Source organism: Schistocerca serialis, chromosome 1 (assembly GCF_023864345.2).
Source record: "Schistocerca serialis cubense isolate TAMUIC-IGC-003099 chromosome 1, iqSchSeri2.2, whole genome shotgun sequence".
Classification (NCBI taxonomy): Eukaryota; Metazoa; Arthropoda; class Insecta; order Orthoptera; family Acrididae; genus Schistocerca; species Schistocerca serialis.
Genome location: NC_064638.1, coordinates 765,001,125 through 765,020,019, shown reverse-complemented (window position 1 = coordinate 765,020,019; position 18,895 = coordinate 765,001,125). Strand labels below are relative to the sequence as shown.

Sequence of the window (18,895 nt, the reverse complement as noted above, 5' to 3'; positions counted from 1 at the left end):
TCAATCCCCGTCTCAATAATCGTGAATTTTTTAAGGTAGTGTTAGTTACATTTTAAAACTTGATTCCGATATTTGCTTTAGGAGGAGGAGGAGGAGATTAGTGTTTAACGTCCCATCGACAACGAGGTCATTAGAGACGGAGCACAAGCTCGGGTTAGGGAAGGATGGGGAAGGAAATCGGCCGTGCCCTTTCAAAGGAACCATCCCGGCATTTGCCTGAAGTGATATAGGGAAATCACGGAAAACCTAAATCAGGATGGCCGGACGTGGGATTGAACCGTCGTCCTTCCGAATGCGAGTCCAGTGTGCTAACCACTGCGCCACCTCGCTCGGTATATTTGCTTTAGAATTAAAATTTCCAGTCGCGCCTTTCTTTTTGTCTTTGTTTTAGTTGAGTTCCGAGAGATGACAATAATATACTTTTCTAAAATCATATCGTACCTGCTGCGAATAATGTCTCATCATTATCCAGTTTGTTTGAGCTGACTTCGAAAATTATTCAATGACGTAATCATACTTTGCGTCCTAATCACCTTCACAAGAAAAACAGTAATGAATTTTACGTTGATAATTATCATTGTCTTCATCATATTTTACGATTTCAAAATCGTCCACAGTACCGCCTCGTATGTCTTTCAAACGTTCCGTGCTGGCACACAGCACACGCTAGAAACGTAACCTCAAAAGCCGCACAAAGAAAAACAAACGTGACTGACAGACGAAAGGCGAGCGGCGTGAAACAAGCGCGCAAACTTCATGGCTATATTCCATGCGCCGCTTCAATCACGTATTTGGAAGATCAGTCACCGTAAAGTTTGCGTTTCAAACATGCGCACGTTTGGAGGACGTGCACCTTGAAATGAACACAGGTTTAGAGAGGGAATTAAAGCAACAAACCCGTGCGTGTTTCAGAACACTACGGCTTCAAACTGAACACTGGAAAGGCAATGCGCGGCTGCGATACGAGGGCTGTCCAGGGGTAGCCCGTTAGTGGGCTGTCACTTCACTGCTTTGGGCCAGCAGAATGATTTTTTGGGGATTACTCCCTCGGGGAATGTGGCTTCACTATGCCTCTAGAGCCCTCCCTGCCCTATGCTGCGGCTCACATTTCGCTTGGCTCCTCTGTCAAGACCAGTCCGGTTTGCGTGCCTCCGCCGGTGGCTACGGTACTACCGGCGTATCCTTCGACTTCATCGAAGCGCGAATACCCCCTTTCCTGGAACGGAAGGGTTCCGGTAAGGAATGTCTCATGGGAGATATCAAAAGCAACTAAGACCTTTTAATTACGCATGAAATATCTTGTAGTAATCACCATTACACTTCTGACTGCGGTAAGTATAAGATAAATTCTCCGTATCTCTCTCCAGTAATGTAATTCTCCATATCGATCCCTTTTTTTGTAACTATACACCTTAAAACTTTGTATCAGTTTACTGAGAAAATTACACATCGTCGGAATAAAATTGACGTTAAGATGCATGGTTAAAAATAAATAAATCAACCAATAAATAAAACAATCAAGACGAAAAAATACATTGATCAGTGAGTAGTGCCGCGGAGACGCTAATGATTGTATGTCAGTTGTTTACTCTTTCTCTCTCTCTCTCTCTCTGCCCATACTGTACCATGTGATAGCTCGAGCAAATTCTAACAAACAAATTCAGTTAAATAAAGAGAAACCGGAGGCAACTTGTGTAGAATAAACGTAATGAATTAGATGATTATGTACAAATGAATGTATATTGGATTTATAGCACGAAGCATCTTCTATCCCACCACTTGTAAGGAATACTTTCAGATGCGAGAAAAGTCATACTAACTAGGCCAAATACCGGGTGATCAAAACGTCAGTATAAATTTGAAAACTTAATAAACGAAGGAATAATGTAGACAGGTAAAAATTGACACACATGCTTGGAATGACATGGGGTTTTATTAGAACAAAAAAAAGTTCACATAATGTCCGACAGATGGCGCTGGACAGCAAAACGTCAGTGACTGCGCATGACAATCGTGTTACAGAATCGCATCATCCCCAGCCTGGCTGATAAACACCTGCTGGAACGTACGATGTTTATGCAGGACGGCGCTCCACACCATATCGCTAGACGCGTGAAAGATCTCTTGCGCGCCTCGTTTGGTGATGATCGTGTGCTCAGCCGCCACTTTCGTCATGCTTGGCAAACCAAGTCCCCAGACCTTAGTCCGTGCGATTATTGGCTTTGGGGTTACCTGAAGTCCCAAATGTATCGTGATCGACCGACATCTCTAGGAATGCTGAAAGACAACATCCGATGCCAATGCCTCACCATAACTCCGGACATGCTCTACAGTGCTGTTCACGACATTATTCCTCAACTACAGCTATTGTTGAGGAATGATGGTGGACATATTGAGCATTTCCTGTAATGAACATCATCTTTGCTTTGCCTTACTTTGTTATGCTAATTATTGCTATTCTCATCAGATGAAGCGCCATCTGTCGGACATTTTTTGAACTTTTGTATTTTTTTGGTTCTAATAAAACCCCATGTGTGTCAATTTGTACCTCTCTATCTACATTATCCCGTGATTTATTCAGTTTTCAAATTTATAATGACTTTTTGATCACCCGGTACATACGCGGTTGATAAATTTATTATAAATATTACAGAAAGCCATCAGAAATATGTAACTGACCAGACAAAATTGGTATCAGACCAGATACGAGCCACACACACCGAGATTGCTGGTTCAATGGCAGTGATCGGCTGCGAAAGATCAACTGTTACGCTTAGCCCCAAGTGTGACCGTCTGCCTCAGTGGAACGCCCCAAAGATAATCTTGTCGTAAAATTGCATCCCGTCAGTTAATGCATTTTTGCTCTATTACAATCAACGCCCGTGTTACTCGAAGTGATTCAGAGGGAGAGAGTGAACAAATTCAATCGATGAAACGAATGAAACAGACGTCTGCGAAACGCTATGATCATCATTGTATCACCCGAAAAAGAGCGATCGGAAATCGGAAATCGCAGGTAGCCGTATGTGCATCTCTGCTTGCTCGTCATCAACTGACTCATGAACAACACAGACCATTCCTATCCTGTATTGTTACTGGTGACGATAAATGGTGTCTTTATGCTAACGTAAGGAAAAATAAGGAATGGTTGAGCCAAATAAGGCAGCAACTCTCGATACAAAGACCTGCGTGCATCCACCAAAGTTAACGTCATTCAGCTGATGGAGGAGTGACGGTGGGATGTACTAGGAATTGCTTCCCCGAGGTGTAACTATCATTGCCGGCATTTACTGTCAACAGCCGAGATGTGCTGCGGACGTAGCCCAAGAACAACAATTAGGGAAACTGCATGAAGTGATGCTTCTTCACGCTAGCGCTCGCCCTCATTCTGCTAGACTGACAAAAATACACTGTATAGGAGTTGAATGGGGAAGTCAATCCCCTAAGACTTAGAACTACTTAAATCCATACTCGCCTTATTCAAAAATGGTTCTTAGCACTATGGCACTTAACATCTGCGCAGGCGGAGCGCGTGGTGCTGGCGGCGTACAGCAGCGCGTGGCCGGAGCGCGGCCGGCGCTTCAGCGGGGCGGTGCGCGTCGTCATGGTGCGCTTCCTGCAGCCCGCCAAGCTCACCGTCGCCAAGTTCGTGCCGCTCTCCATCAACACCTTCTCCAAGGTCAGGCGCCGTGCAAACTTAGCCTGGCTACAAGACGGTACTGACCGGGTTAGAAAATTAGCTCATTGTCGCTATATACTTTACAGGGTACCAAAAATTTTTTTTTTTAAATTGCGGGGCCTGAGTGACATGGTGGTGCTGAATTTCGGATCACTCGTGAGAGAAATTCTTATGGTAAAACAGTTATTTAAAAATGCTGGGAATTTTGGTTTGAGGGAGTATGCAAATTTACTTCGATTTTTCATGTGCGCAATGCTCGCAATAAAAATACAGCACGGAGATAAATAAAGAAGTTTAATAATATATATATCCTATCCTGGATAAACTCGTGCTTGTTGGCCTGTAAGGTAGCAAATGGGAACAAGAACAAGAAATGGAACACTGCGTGACAAAAAAAAGTGAAGCACCCAGATGTGGTCAGAGATCTTCGTACACGTACACACCATCTACAAGTTTGTAAATTATTATAGTTGACATTCTCTGACGCATATAGAACGCACACCAGAGTACTTAAGTGTTGGTCGTATGTTGTGTTGTTACTGAGCCAGATACGGTATTAACGGTGTGACCAGCCTCAAATATTGCGTGATCATCGTGAAGGGCACGGAGATGCCGCGTACTCGTGTCAGGCAGACTTATCAGCAGCTGACAGAGTTTGAAAGATGCCTCGTTGTGGGTCTCCATTTGGCCGGCTGGTCGAATCATGTGCAATTCAGATTTGTGGGGCATTCGGATGTGACAGTGCCCTGACCTTGGGCTCTATGGGAACGTAAAACAGGCACACTCGACGTCATGGTTCCGGGCCACCACGTCTGACCACAACAAGGGAGACAAACGGTTTTTTTTTTTTTTTTGGGAGGGGGGGTCATCAATCGTCTGACTGGTTTGTTGCGGCCCCCCACGAATTCCTCTTCTGTGCCAACCTCTTCATCTCAGAGTAGCACTTACGACTCACGTCCTCAGTTATTTGGTGGAAGTGTTGAAAGTTTACCGTGTAACCTCCTTGCCTAGGGACGCCAGATGAAAGTTGATGTCGTCAAGCCCTGAATCAAAATTGTGCAACGGATAACTGGGGAGGGGAGCTTGAGACCGCTACCTAGAGAGCGTGCCCTTTCTGTACGATACTAGGCAAGGGGCTGGAGGGCTCACACGCTGATGTGTGGGTCCCTGCATTCTTTATATTTTATTTTAAATGAATTCCTTTAACTTGACTTCTTTGTGATTTTTAAGGTATGTTAAAGATTGATGACAATTGATTACGTATTTATTTTAAATATTATCACTCGATTTTACAGCGATTGCAGCAATTGTTCCAGTTTACAGATATAACAATTTTACAACTTATAGCTTTGGTATATTATATACCAATCTGCACGCACTTTTCTACGGGAAAAACGGAATTGCGTTGGCCAAATGTATACCTCCAAAGCCTCCCAGTATTTTGCATAGAACATCCACTACGTGAGGAGGATAACAGGCAAACTGGGGACCAGATACATTAACACAGGGGGTCAAATTTCCGAAATTAAACGAGAACATTCATTTCCTTACACAATCCGAAGCTGGAAATAAAAGAATTAGTACAAATATTCAAATACCTCTCTTCCATGCTTGAATATTGAGACAGACGCTCTGAGGGCACGTCTGCTCACTTACCCATCTTCTGTAACACTCCCTATATGGCGGGCACCCGGAGGTCTTCCTGGCCCCGGTGGTGGGGGTGGTCGAACCACTTGGCCGTGACCAACCTCTCCACCCCAAATCTTGTGACACTGGAAAGTCTTTGACTTTTACCTGCCTGTGCTGTCTCTCTGGTCCCCTAGCCAGGAGTAAGGTTGGCACTACTATACTACAGAACTACTTCCCAACAAAGATTTGGCCACACTTCACGGATAGGTGTGAGGAGGATTATGAATGTTCATGTGCAGATTCACATTCACGTACAAGAAATTCATAATACACGACACATATAAATACGTATTATGAAGCCTGACACATTTCTTTCCACCCGTCCACATGGGTTCTGTTGCATCAGCGGCCGGCCGCGTCGTGTAATAAAATTGGCTGCGGAGCCGCCTCTGTTTCTATTTCTCGGTGCGAGCGAGCAGCGAAACCTGCTGCTTATAGCGCGGAAACTACTGTACCGTTTCAGTATTCCAATCTCTGTCTTCCGCTACAGTTTTGGCCTTCTGCAGTTTCCTGTAGTACTATGGACGCTATACCCTCATGTCGTAACAGATGTCCTATCATCTTGTCCCTTATCCTTATCAGTGTTTTCCACATATTCCTTTCCTCTCCGATTCTGCGCAGAACCGCCTCATTCCTTACCTTATCACTCCACCTAATTTTCAACATTCGTCTGTAGCAGCACAACTCAAATGCTTCGATTCTCTTTTGTTCGGGTTTCCCACAGCCCAAGTTTCATTACCATACAATGCTGTACTCCAGACGTACGTTCTTAGAAATTTCTTTCTCAAATTAAGGCCTGATACTAGTAGAATTCTCTTGGCCAGGAATGCTCTTTTTACCGTTGCTAGTCTCTTCTGATGTACTCCTTGCTCCGTCCGTCATTGGTTATTATAGTTCCAAGGTAGCAGAATTACTTAACTTCATCTGATTTGGGACCATCAATCCTGATGTTAAGTTTCTCGCTGTTCTCATTTCTGCTGCATCTCATTACTTTCGTCTTTCTTCGATTTACTCTCAGTCTGTATTCTGTATTGATTAGATAGTTCATTCAGTTCAGCAGATCACGTATTTATTCTTCACTTTCACTCAGATTAGCAATGTCATCAGCGAATCATATCAATTATATCCTTTCACCTTGAATTTTCATTCCACTTCTGAACCTCTCATTTATTTCCATCATTGCTTCTTCGATGTAGAGATCGAAGAGTAGGGGCGAAAGACTACATCCTTGTCTTACACCCTTTTTAATCCGAGCACTTCGTTCTTGGTCGTCCTCTCTTATTATTCCCTCTTGATTCTTTACTCCTTATAGCTTACCCCTATTTTTCCCAGAATTTCGAACATCTTGCGCCATTTTACATTGTCGAAGGCTTTTTCCAGTTCGACAAATCCTGTGAACGTGTCTTGATTTTTCTTTAATCTTGCTTCCATTATCAACTGAAACTCCAGAATTGCCTCTCTCGTGCCTTTACCTTTTCTAAACCGAAACTGATCGTCATCTAGCGCATCCTCAATTTTCTTTTCCATTCTTCTGTATATTATTGCATGAACTTGGATGCATGAACTGGTAAGCTTTTATGCGATAATTGTCGCATTTGTCAGCTCTTGCAGTCATCGGAATTGTGTGGATGATACTTTTCCGAAAGTCAGATGGTATATCGCCAGACTCATGCATTCTACACACCAACGTGAATAGTCGTTTTATTGCCACTTTCCCCAATGATTACAGAAATTCTGATGGAATGTTATCTATCCCTTTTGCCTGATTTGATCTTAAGTCATCCAACGCTCTTTTAAATTCTAATACTGGGTCCCCTATTTCCTCTAAATCGACTCCTGCTTCCTCTTCTATCACATCATACAAATTTTCCCCCTCATAGAGGCTTTCATTCTTTCCGCCTATCCGCTCTCCCGTCTGCATTTAGCAATGGAATTCCCGTTGCACTCTTAATGTTACTACACTTGCGTTTAATGTCACAGTAGGTCGTCTTGACTTTCCTGTTTGCTGAATCAGTATTTCCGACGATCGTTTCTTTTTCGATTTCTTCACATTTTTCATGCAGCCATTTCATCTTACCTTCCCTGCATTTCCTATTTTATTTCATTCCTCAGCGACTTGTATTTCTGTATTCCTGAGTTTCCAAGAACATTTTTGTACTTCCTCATTTCATCGATCACATGAAGTATTTCGTCTGTTCCCTATGGTTTCTGCGCAATTATCTTCTTTATACCTATGTTTTTCATTCCAACTTCTGTGAGGGCCTACTGAGCTATTGCTTATTGCTGTATCTATAGTCTTAGAGAACTTCAAGCGTATCTCGTCATTTCTTAGTACTTCCGTAACCCACTTCTTTGCGTATTGATTGTTCCTGACTAATGTCTTAAACTTAAGCCTACTCTTCATCACCACCATATTGTGATCTGAGTCTATATCTGCTCCTGGGTACAGCTTACAATGCAGTATCTGATTTTGGAATTCTGTCTGACCATGATGTAATGTAACGGAAATCTTCCCGTATCAACCGGCCTTTTCCAAGTATACCTCCTCCTCTTCAGATTCTTGAACAGAATATTGGCTATTACCAGCTGAAACTTGTTACAGAACTCAATTACCCTCCCCCCTCTCTCATTCCTTGTCACAAGCCCATATTTTCCTGTACCCTTTTCTTCTACTCTTTCCAATACAACTGCATTCCATTCTCCCATAACTATTAGATTACCCTTTCAATATCCTCATATACTTTTGCTATCTCTTCATCTTCAGTTTGCGACGTCGGCATATATTTCTGAACTATCGTTGTTGGTGCTGGTTTGTTGTCGATTCTGATAACAACCCTACCTCTGAACTGTTCACAGTAACACACCCTCTGTCCTGCCTTCCTATTCATAACGAATCCTACTCCCGTTATACCATTTTCTGCTGCTGTTGGTATTACCCTATACTCACCTGACCAGAAATTCTTGTCTTCTTCCCATTTCACTTCACTGGCCCCTACTTAATCTAGATTGTGCCTTTGCATTTCCATTTTCAGATTTTCTAGTTTTCCTACTATGTTCAAGGTTCTGACATTCCATGCCCCCTTCGGAGAATGTTAACCTTTCGTTGATCATTCAATCTTTTTCTCATGGTAACCTCCCCCTTGGCGGTGTCCTCCCCGAGATCCGAATTAGGGGCTATTCCTGAATCTTTTGCCAGTGGAGAGATCATCATGACACTTTTTAATTACAGGACACATTTCCAATGAATACACGTTACATGTCGTTAATGCAATGGTTTCCATTCCCTTTTGCATCCTCATGCCGTTGATCTTCGTCGATTCTTCCGCCTTCAGGGGCAGTTTCCCACCCTTGGGAGAAGTGAGTGCCCTGAACCTCTCTCCGCTCCTCCGCCCTTTCTTGACCAGGCCGTTGGCAGAACGAGGGTGACTTGTTATGCTTTGTTAGGTACGTTGCCGACATCCTGCATCCTCAAGTGTTACCAATCACGTGACGGTATCGTGATGTCATCTTTCAGCAGGACATTGGTCGTCGACATAAGGCACGCGTCTCTATGAACTGTCTGAGTGATCTTTATCTACATCTACATTTATACTCCGCAAGCCACCCAACGGTGTGTGGCGGAGGGCACTTAACGTGCCACTGTCATTACCTCCCTTTTCTGTTCCAGTCGCGTACGTTTCGCGGGAAGACCGACTGTCTGAAAGCCTCCGTGCGCGCTCGAATCTCTCTAATTTTACATTCGTTATCTCCTCGGGAGGTATAAGTAGGGGGAAGCAATATATTCGGTACCTCATCCCGAAACGCACCCTCTCGAAACCTGGACAGCAAGCTACACCCCGATGCAGAGCACCTCTCCTGCAGAGTCTGCCACTTGAGTTTGCTAAACATCTCCGTAACGCTGTCACGCTTACCAAATAACCCTGTGACGAAACGCGCCGCTCTTCTTTGGATCTTCTCTATCTCCTCCGTCAACCCGATTTGGTACGGATCCCACACTGATGAGCAATACTCAAGTATAGGTCGAACGAGTGTTTTGTAAGCCACCTCCTTTGTTGATGGACTACATTTTCTAAGGACTCTCCCTATGAATCTCAACCTGGTACCCGCCTTACCAACAATTAATTTATATGCTCATTCCACTTCAAATCGTTCCGCACGCATACTCCCAGATATTTTACAGAAGTAACTGCTACCAGTATTTGTTCCGCTATCATATAATCATACAATAAAGTATCCTTCTTTCTATGCATTCGCAATACATTACATTTGTCTATGTTAAGGGTTAGTTGCCACTACCTGCACAAAGTGCCTATCCGCTGCAGATCTTCCTGCATTTCGCTACAATTTTCTAATGCTGCAACTTCTCTGTATACTACAGCATTATCCGCGAAAAGCCGCATGGAACTTCCGACACTATCTACTAGGTCATTTATATATATTGTGAAAAGCATTGGTCCCGTAACACTCCCCTGTGGCACGCCAGAGTTTACTTTAACGTCTGTAGACGTCTCTCCATTGAGAACAATATGCTGTGTTCTGTTTGCTAAAAACTCTTCATTCCAGCCACACAGCTGGTCTGATATTCCAGAGGCACTTACTTTCAGGCGACAGTGCGGAACTGTATCGAACGCCTTCCGGAAGTCAAGGAAAATAGCATCTACCTGGGAGCCTGTATCTAATATTTACTAGGTCTCGTGAACAAATAAAGCGAGTTGGGTCTCTCACAATCGCTGCTTCCGGAATCCATGTTGATTCCTACAGAGTAGATTCTGGATTTCCAGAAACGACATGATACTCGAGCAAAAAACATGTTCTAAAATTGTACAACAGATCGACGTCAGAGATATAGGTCTATAGTTTTGCGCACCTGCTCGACGACCCTTCTTGAAGACTGGGACTACCTGTGCTCTTTTTCAATCATTTGGAACCTTCCGTTCCTCTAGAGACTTGCGGTACACGGCTGTTAGAAGGAGGACAAGTTCTTTCGCGTACTCTGCGTAGAATCGAACTGGTATCCCCTCAGGTCCAGTGGACTTTCCTCTGTTGAGTGATTCCAGTTGTTTTTCTATTCCTTGGACACTTATTTCGATGTCAGCCATTTTTTCGTTTGTGCGAGGATTTAGAGAAGGAACTGCAGTGCGGTCTTCCTCGTGAAACAGCTTTGGAAAAAGGTGTTTAGTATTTCAGCTTTACGCGTGTCATCCTCTGTTTCAATGCCATCATCATCCCGGAGTGTCTGGATATGCTATTTCTAGCCACTTACTGATTTAACGTAAGACCAGAACTTCCTAGGATTTTCTGTCAAGTCGGTACATAGAATTTTACTTTCGAATTCACTGAACGCTTCACGCATAGCCCTCCTTACGCTAGCTTTGACATCGTTTAGCTTCTGTTTGTCTGAGAGGTTTTCGCTGCGTTTAAACTTCCAGTGAAGCTCTCTTTGCTTTCGCAGTAGTTTCCTAACTTTGTTGTTGAACCACGGTGGGTTTTTCCCGTTCCTCACAGTTTTACTCGGCACGTACCTGTCTAAAACGCATTTTACGATTGCCTTGAACTTTTTCCATAAACACTCAACATTGCCAGTGTCGGAACAGAAATTTTCGTTTTGATCTGTTAGGTAGTCTGAAATCTGCCTTCTATTACTCTTGATAAACCGATAAACCTTCCTCCCTTTTTTTATATTCCTATTAACTTCCATATTCAGGGATGCTGCAACGGCCTTATGATCACTGATTCCCTGTTCTGCACTTACAGAGTCGAAAAGTTCGGGTCTGTTTGTTATCAGTAGGTTCAAAAATGGTTCAAATGGCTCTGAGCACCATGGGACTCAACTGCTGAGGTCATTAGTCCCCTAGAACTAGTTAAACCTAACTAACCTAAGGACATCACAAACATCCATGCCCGAGGCAGGATTCGAACCTGCGACCGTAGCGGTCTTGCGGTTCCAGACTGCAGCGCCTGTAACCGCACGGCCACTTCGGCCGGCTATCAGTAGGTCCAAGATGTTATCTCCACGAGTCGGTTCTCTGTTTAATTGCTCGAGGTAATTTTCGGATAGTGCACTCAGTATAGTGTCACTCGATGCTTTGTCTATACCACCCGTCCTAAACATCTGAGTGTTCCAGTCTATATCTGGTAAATTTAAATCTCCACCTAAGACTATAACATGCTGAGAAAATTTATGTGAAATGTATTCCAAATTTTCTCTCAGTTGTTCTCCCACTAATGCTTCTGAGTCGGGAGGTCGGTAAAAGGAGCCAATTATTAACCTAGCTCGGTTGTTGAGTGTAACCTCCACCCATAATAATTCACAGGAACTATCCACTTCTACTTCACTACAGGATAAACTACTACTAACAGCGACAAACACGCCACCACCGGTTGCATGCAATCTATCCTTTCTAAACACCGTCTGTGCCTTTGTAAAATTTTCGGCAGAATTGATCTCTGGCTTCAGCCAGCTTTCTGTACCTATAACGATTTCAGCTTCGGTGCTTTGTATTAGTGCTTGAAGTTCCGGGACTTTACCAATGAAGCTTCGACAGTTTACAATTACAATACCGATTGCTGTTCGGTCCCCGCATGTCCTGACTTTGCCCCGCACCCTCTTGAGGTGCTTCCCTGAGAGCATACCCTTCCCAGACGAATCTGTGCACGCATTCCGGAGGAGAAAGGGGGGGGGGGGGATGCTACGCCATAGTGGGCTCATCTTGCCATCTTCGTTGTAAACTGGACTCCGTTTTGTAATCAATGAAACAACAACAGATATCATCTCAATCCTGAAGCTTCATTTCGTTTCCTTCTCTCCTTCTGGGTGCTTCGCATTTTTCTCAGGCAGTGCTTTAACAGTAGAACCACTGATACACTATGCGATCAAGAGTATCCGGACACATGGCTGAAAATGACTTAAAAGTTCGTGGCGCCCTCCATCGGTAATGCTTGAATTCAATATTGTGTTGGCCCACTCTTAGCCTTGATGACAGCTTCCAATTTCGCAGGCATACGTTCAGTCAGGTGCTGGAAGGTTCTTGGGAAATGGCAACCCAATGTTTTCGGAGTGCTGCACTGAGGAGTCGGCTTTCCAAAACATCCCAACGGTCTTCTATAGGATTCAGGTCAGGACTCACTGCTGGCCAGTCCATACAGGGATGTTACTGTCGTGTAACCACTCCGCCACAGGTCGTGCAATATGGCCAGGTACTCGATCGTATTGAAAGATGCAATCGCTGTCCCCGAATTGCTCTTCAACAGTGGGAAGCAAGAAGGGGCTTAAAACATCGATGTAGACCTGTGCTGTGATAGTGCCACGCAAAACAACAAGAGGCGCAAGCCCCCTCCATGAAAAACACCACCACACTATAACAACGCCGCCTCCGAATTTTTCTTTTGGCACTACACTCGCTGGCAGATGATGTTCACCAGGCATTTGCCATACCCACACCCTGCCATCGGACCGCCACATTGTGTACCGTGGTTAGTCACTCCAAACAACGTTTTTCCACTGTTCAGCCGTCTAATGTTTACGCCAAGTGAGGTGTCGTTTGGCATTTACCAGCGTGATGAGTGCCTTATGAGCAGCCGCTCGACCAAGAAATCCAAGTTTTTCACCTCCCACCTAACTGTCATAGTGTCTTCAGTAGATCCTGATGCAGTTTGGAATTCATGTGTGATGTCTGGTTAGATATCTGCCTATTATACATTACGACCCTCTTCAACTGTCGACGGTCTCTGTCAGTCAACAGACGAGGTCGGCCTATACGCTTTTGTGCTGTACGTGTCCCTTCACGTTTCCACTTCACTATCACATTCGAAACAGTGGACATACAGATGTTTAGGAGTGTGGGAGTCTCGTGTACAGACATATGACACAAGTGACACCCAATCACCTGACCACGTATGACATCCGTGAGTTCCGCGGAACGCCTCATTCTGTTCTGTGACGGTGTCTAATGACTACTGAGGTCGCTACCTGGCAGTAGGTGGCAGCACAATGCGTCTAATACGAAAAACGTGTGTTTTTTATGGTGTTCGGATACTTTTGATCACATCTGCATCTGCATGGCAGCCCAATCTTACCGGAGTGCTGCACTGAGGAGTCGGCTTTCCAAAACATCCCAAAGGTCTTCTATAGGATTCAGGTCAGGACTCACTGCTGGCCAGTCCATACAGGGATGTTACTGTCGTGTAACCACTCCGCCACAGGTCGTGCAATATGGCCAGGTACTCGATCGTATTGAAAGATGCATACTCCGCAGGACACCTAATGGTGTGTGGTGGAGGGTACTTTCGGTACGACTATCTGATCCCTCCAACTCTGTTATACTCGCGAATAGTGCGTGGGGAGAATGATCGTCGGTGAGCCTCTGCACTGGTTCTAATTTCTCGAATTTTCTCCTCGTGGTCAATATGCGAGATGTATTTGGGGAGAAGTAATATGTATCTGACTCCTCCCGAAAAGTGCTGTCCCGAAATTTCAATAGTAAGTGTCTCTGTGACTCACAACGCCTCTCTTGAAACGTTTGCCAGTGGAGTTTGTTTAGCATCTCCGTACGCTTACTCACCAGCTAAAAGATTCCGTGACGAAACGCGCCGCTTTTCGTTAGATTTTTTCTATCAGTTCTACGCTATAGGGATCCCAGACAGATGAACAATATTCAAGAACTGTGCGAACAAGAGCCTTATAAGCCACTTCTTTTGTGGATGAGTTGCATTTCCTTAAGATTCTTCCGTTAAATCTGAGTAAGATGCCTGCGTTTCCCACTATCTGTTTCATATGGTCATTTCACTTAAGGTCGCTCTGGATAGTTACGCGTGCCGGCCGGTGTGACCGAGCGGTTCTAGATGCTTCAATCTGGAACTTCGCGTCCGCTACGGTCGCAGGTTCGAAACCTGCCTCGGGCATGGATGTGTGTGATGTCCTTAGGTTAGTTAGGTTTAAGTAGTTCTAAGTTCTAGGAGACTGATGACCTCAGGTGTTAAGTCCCATAGTGCTCAGAGCCATTTGAACCATTTTTTGATAGTTAGGCCTAGATATTTTACGGCAGACGCTGTCTCCAGCTGTTTGTCATCAATAGTGTAGCTGTACAGTAGTGGATTTCTTTTTATATGTATGCGCAATATGTTACATTTATTTACGTTCAGGGTCAACTGCCTGAGTCTGCACCATTCAGCAATTCTCTGCAGGTCGTTCTGCAAATTCTTACTATCTTTTGGCGTTGCTACTTTAGTATAGACAACTGCATCATCTGCGAATAGCCTTAAAGAGCATCCGATGATTTCTACTAGATCATTTATATATACTGTAAACAGCAACGGTCCTATCCACTTCCCTATGGTACTTTGGATATTACCTTTACATCTGGCGATTTAGTTCCGTTAAGAGCGATGTGTCGAGTACTATGTGCGAGAAAGTCTTGAATCCAATCCCAGGTCTGCTCCGATACTCCGTAAACTGGTATTTTTTTTATTAAACGGCAATGCAGGTCTGTGTCAAATGCCTTAATGAAATCAAGGAACGCGGCATCAACCTGAGCGCGTGGTGTATTTCTTTCCACCTACAATCGTGGCTGAGTCACTTATGACACATGTATCTTTCGCTTTTATTGTCCTATGTAATTGGGTTATCGTGGCTACTAATGAATTAATTCTTTGAAGTGCTGGATATTTTATTATAAAATCAACAAAGGCAAAGGAGCTTTTCTCAAATTGTCAATTATTATTAAGGAAATTTACACACATTTGGTGGGAACCTTTACTGGCTAGGATCAGATAATAGCACAAATAATAGTCTTTGATGTTCATTTATTGAAGATTTCTTACACGTATGACATTTGATAAATGATTTGTTTCAGAACCTGTCGGACTTTACAACCCAACTTTTTCGCTTCTCTTGTATCTCAAGGATCCTTCGGAGGTGACGCAGATTCCCGTTGCGGTATCTTTGGTTGCTGTGTACTTCTCAGGAACCTCCTCCCCCAGCTCCCTCCCGTCCCCCCCCCCCCCCCCCCCCCCCCCGGCGTTTCAGCGTTAGCTCGTTTAGAGCACTGTACTGTAAAATACTCAGGCGTTTATCACAGCGACTTATAACATGTTTGAACAGACCGACGTATTTACGAGGCATTTGGTCGAGCACGGTCATTCCATACTGAGGGCCGGTATAAAATGTAACTACATGTGGCTTCCTTTTTCACATCAGCCTACATCTTCACATAATGATGCATAGTGCTGAGAACAAGGGCATTCTTGCTGCTCTTTCCCTGATAAACAGCCAATGGCGTATCATTCTTCTTCAACAATACTGTACTATATGACTCTTCTTTTTTCGTATTGAGGGACTGATATTTGACTGCGGAATCAATTATGATGGCCACAATGCTTGTTGTAGCGTTTGATTTCAAGGGTTCGGAGACAGCCAAGGACGCGAAAAAATTGTCACATGTGACACTTCTCCTTTTATTCAACTAAGTTTGCACCAACATGCAAACACAATTGTTGCAACTGGGGACTGCGTCTATTGAATACACAGGTAAACACTTATAAAAATAAATATTCAGTATATCATCATTTGGTATAACATCATCTTCTGTTAAAGAATATGAAACTATAGGTTGCTAAACAACTCTTGTTTTCCCTCCTTGACAGACTGGTATTTCCCTGTGAGATCAGTTTATGGTGTCCACAATACTTGTTGTAGCACTTGCTTTCAAGGTTTCAGTGACAGCCAAAGACGTGAAAAAATTGTCAAATATGACATTTCTTCCCTCAATGAGCTAAGATTGCACCAACGTATAAACGTAACTGCTGCAATTGAAAAGCTGTCTATGCAGCACATAGATAAACAATTATAAAATAAATGAAACTGTACGTTTCCAGAGACTAAAGTTTCAAATGTCTGCAGATTAAAGCGGCATGGTACGGTAATCCGTGCGGGTATACAAAGCCACTGTGTCATGGTGGCGTAGTGGTTAATGTATCTGACCAGTGAGCAGGTGACCTGGGTTGGAACTTAGGCCTTAATGTAAATTTTCAATCACCGCTTTAGTCTGCATCTATATAAATTATAAAATGAACATATAAGCATGCATATCTTCTTCATCAGTATTCAGTAAATCATCAAGTGGTGTCACATCATCGTATCACAGACAACAGAGACTTATATGATGTAGTGCCAGAGTAAAATGGGACTTTTTGTGTGAATTTCTGCGGTTTTGAGTGAAGAGTCTGTTTTCAACCTGGAACGTTTACGTGACAAGTGCGCCAGTGACGGAACTACCCAAGCACGACTCAGGACCTGCCTTCAAATCTTTATTTCTCCTATCTTCCAAACTATGCAGAACGGTTTTTTTCGCACACCTTGCGGAGCTAGCACTCCTGGAAGAAAGGACACTGCGGAGAAATGGAACAATTTGGAATGGAAAGGTGAAGCAACCTAATGTCAAAACTGACGAAGGAAGTGATATACAGGTTTGGCGCTGCATGATAATGAATCGACATTTCGTAATTACCCCGTTCCCACTATCAACACGGTCGCGAGATAATACTGTGGAGATCTAGTTATGATAAAAGACGATCTGAACCTGACGGAAGTGGCAATAGGTACATGAATAGTGGAGAAAAATATGTTCAGTTATACTTTACGATATATTCATGGAGTGCCTTATTAATTAATTTTTTTCACACGTAAGATGTACAAGGTAATTCCGAAAAACACAAGTGCTTGAGCTGAAGACATCTCGCGATTACCTGAGCGGCTGCTGACAGAAAGCTTTCCTGAAATTTTAGCTCGTTTGCACGATTACTCCTGAAACATAAACTAAGATCTTTGCATAGCAGAACGTGAGATATGGAGGGAAATAAAATGAAAAAAAGGGGTATCGTGTATGACGTAAGCTGTTCTGTGATTCGATAAGCTGTGATTTCTCAGCGTCATTGTTACCGTACTCACCAAGCACAATTATCGTAGGGTAAGAACTTACCCGTAATGAGCCGACACCCCCGGGGGTGTCGAATGAGCCCGATTAAGCTGTGTAGAAACAACGTATTCTGGTCTTTCCGCAGTTGCTGCAGGAGTCGTTCTCCTACCTGATGGTGATGCTGAGCCTTGTCAACGAAAAGGACAACGAGACGCAGCCAGCGGCCATCCTGGAACCTGCCTCTAACCACAGCGCCTACTACTAACTCTCACCTGCTTCACTGCTGCTCAGTTCAGGCTGCCGTTCAACTGCGTTTTATTGTAACATGACCTTCAAGAAGAGAATTATGCTTTCACTGTCACTTTAATGTAGAATGTTACTGAGAATATCAAAAATATTCCTTGAAATGGTAACCATAATGATATTCACAGAATTTTTACTTGCCTATGACATGTTTAGTTCTCAGTCACGTATATCATTGCACATTCCATCAAACATACATTCATCCGTCAATTTCTGTGCTACACTGCATGAAAACTGTAGAGCGTATGGTAACAGGGCGGCTATGGTATGGAGGAATACAACTGTGGAGTTCCGCTAGTATGGAAAAATTTTATTTTCTGCTTCTGCCTAGAAAATCAAAGATGCTCATACATGTACGTTTTAGCCGAATTCTTTGCCATCCCCTTACTGGCTTGCGGAAGACTGTTGGTAATTTAAAACGGTAGGAAACAGAATGTTTCTTCCATAGCGCCAAACGGTGACGGAGCCGACAGAAATATGTCTCTTTGGTGTCATCTTCCAAAAATCTTTTATCAAACTATATTTATTGGTCTAAATATCTTAATATGGCTCGCAACTTGACATCTGTCCTGTGGCGTATCATACGCAATACCTACTTTAGTATGAATTTCCGATTCACTAACAGTAAAGTGTTGCAAGTACACGGACACTTGTGGAATGTATTGAAACTGCTACGTTTGGTGAGAGAACATATCCATTAAAGCTGTACACACAGATCAGTGATCACTGGAGAGTGTCGAATGTAGGAATTTTCCTATGGGAATTAACTGGACCGATCGACTGATAATTGCCATATGTTTAATTGAATGAAACAGTGGTTTTTATTAAAATACAACTGTTCTTACGAAAGTCTTACGTTTCGGAATAGAAGTGCCAGACTTAGGATGTTCGACCTACGACGGGCAATCGGAAAGTTAGATCCGATGGGGCGCGAAATGGAAGCCACAGTGAAAATCCGATGAAGCTTTGCACAAATGTATTGAGCAGTGTCTTTAGTATACCCGCTGACGCGTCAAGTCGCTCTTTTCAGTTCTGAGCGCATAGTGAGCACGTAAAGATGCTGAGAACAATAGTATCTCCTGCCAAGTACGAGGGACTGGTGTGATATTTCTCTTGAATTCATGCAACCCACAAAACATAACTGTCACACGTTTCCTTCTGCATGACAATTCTCGGCTGCGCTATGAAGGGGCAATGAAGATGATTCTGTAGCGTTTTCGATGGAAAGTGTTTGTTTAGCACAATACAGCCCGTAGTTGACTCTCTCTGCTCACATGAACCGCAAGCTGTGAAGACAACGAGTTGTAGACCA

At 43.6% G+C, this 18,895-nt stretch overlaps 1 protein-coding gene across 1 annotated transcript in view; it reads left to right on the top strand.

The window, feature by feature from the left end:
* LOC126431019 (putative odorant receptor 85e) overlaps positions 1-17,635 on the top strand; it is an 81,224-nt gene extending 63,589 nt beyond the window's left edge. Inside the window, exons 5-6 of the mRNA XM_050090431.1 lie at positions 3,524-3,679; positions 17,426-17,635. Coding sequence (XP_049946388.1) covers positions 3,524-3,679; positions 17,426-17,545 — 276 coding nt within the window. The 3' untranslated portion in view covers positions 17,546-17,635. The remainder of the gene's footprint in view (positions 1-3,523; positions 3,680-17,425) is intronic.
* Positions 17,636-18,895: the final 1,260 nt, after the last annotated feature.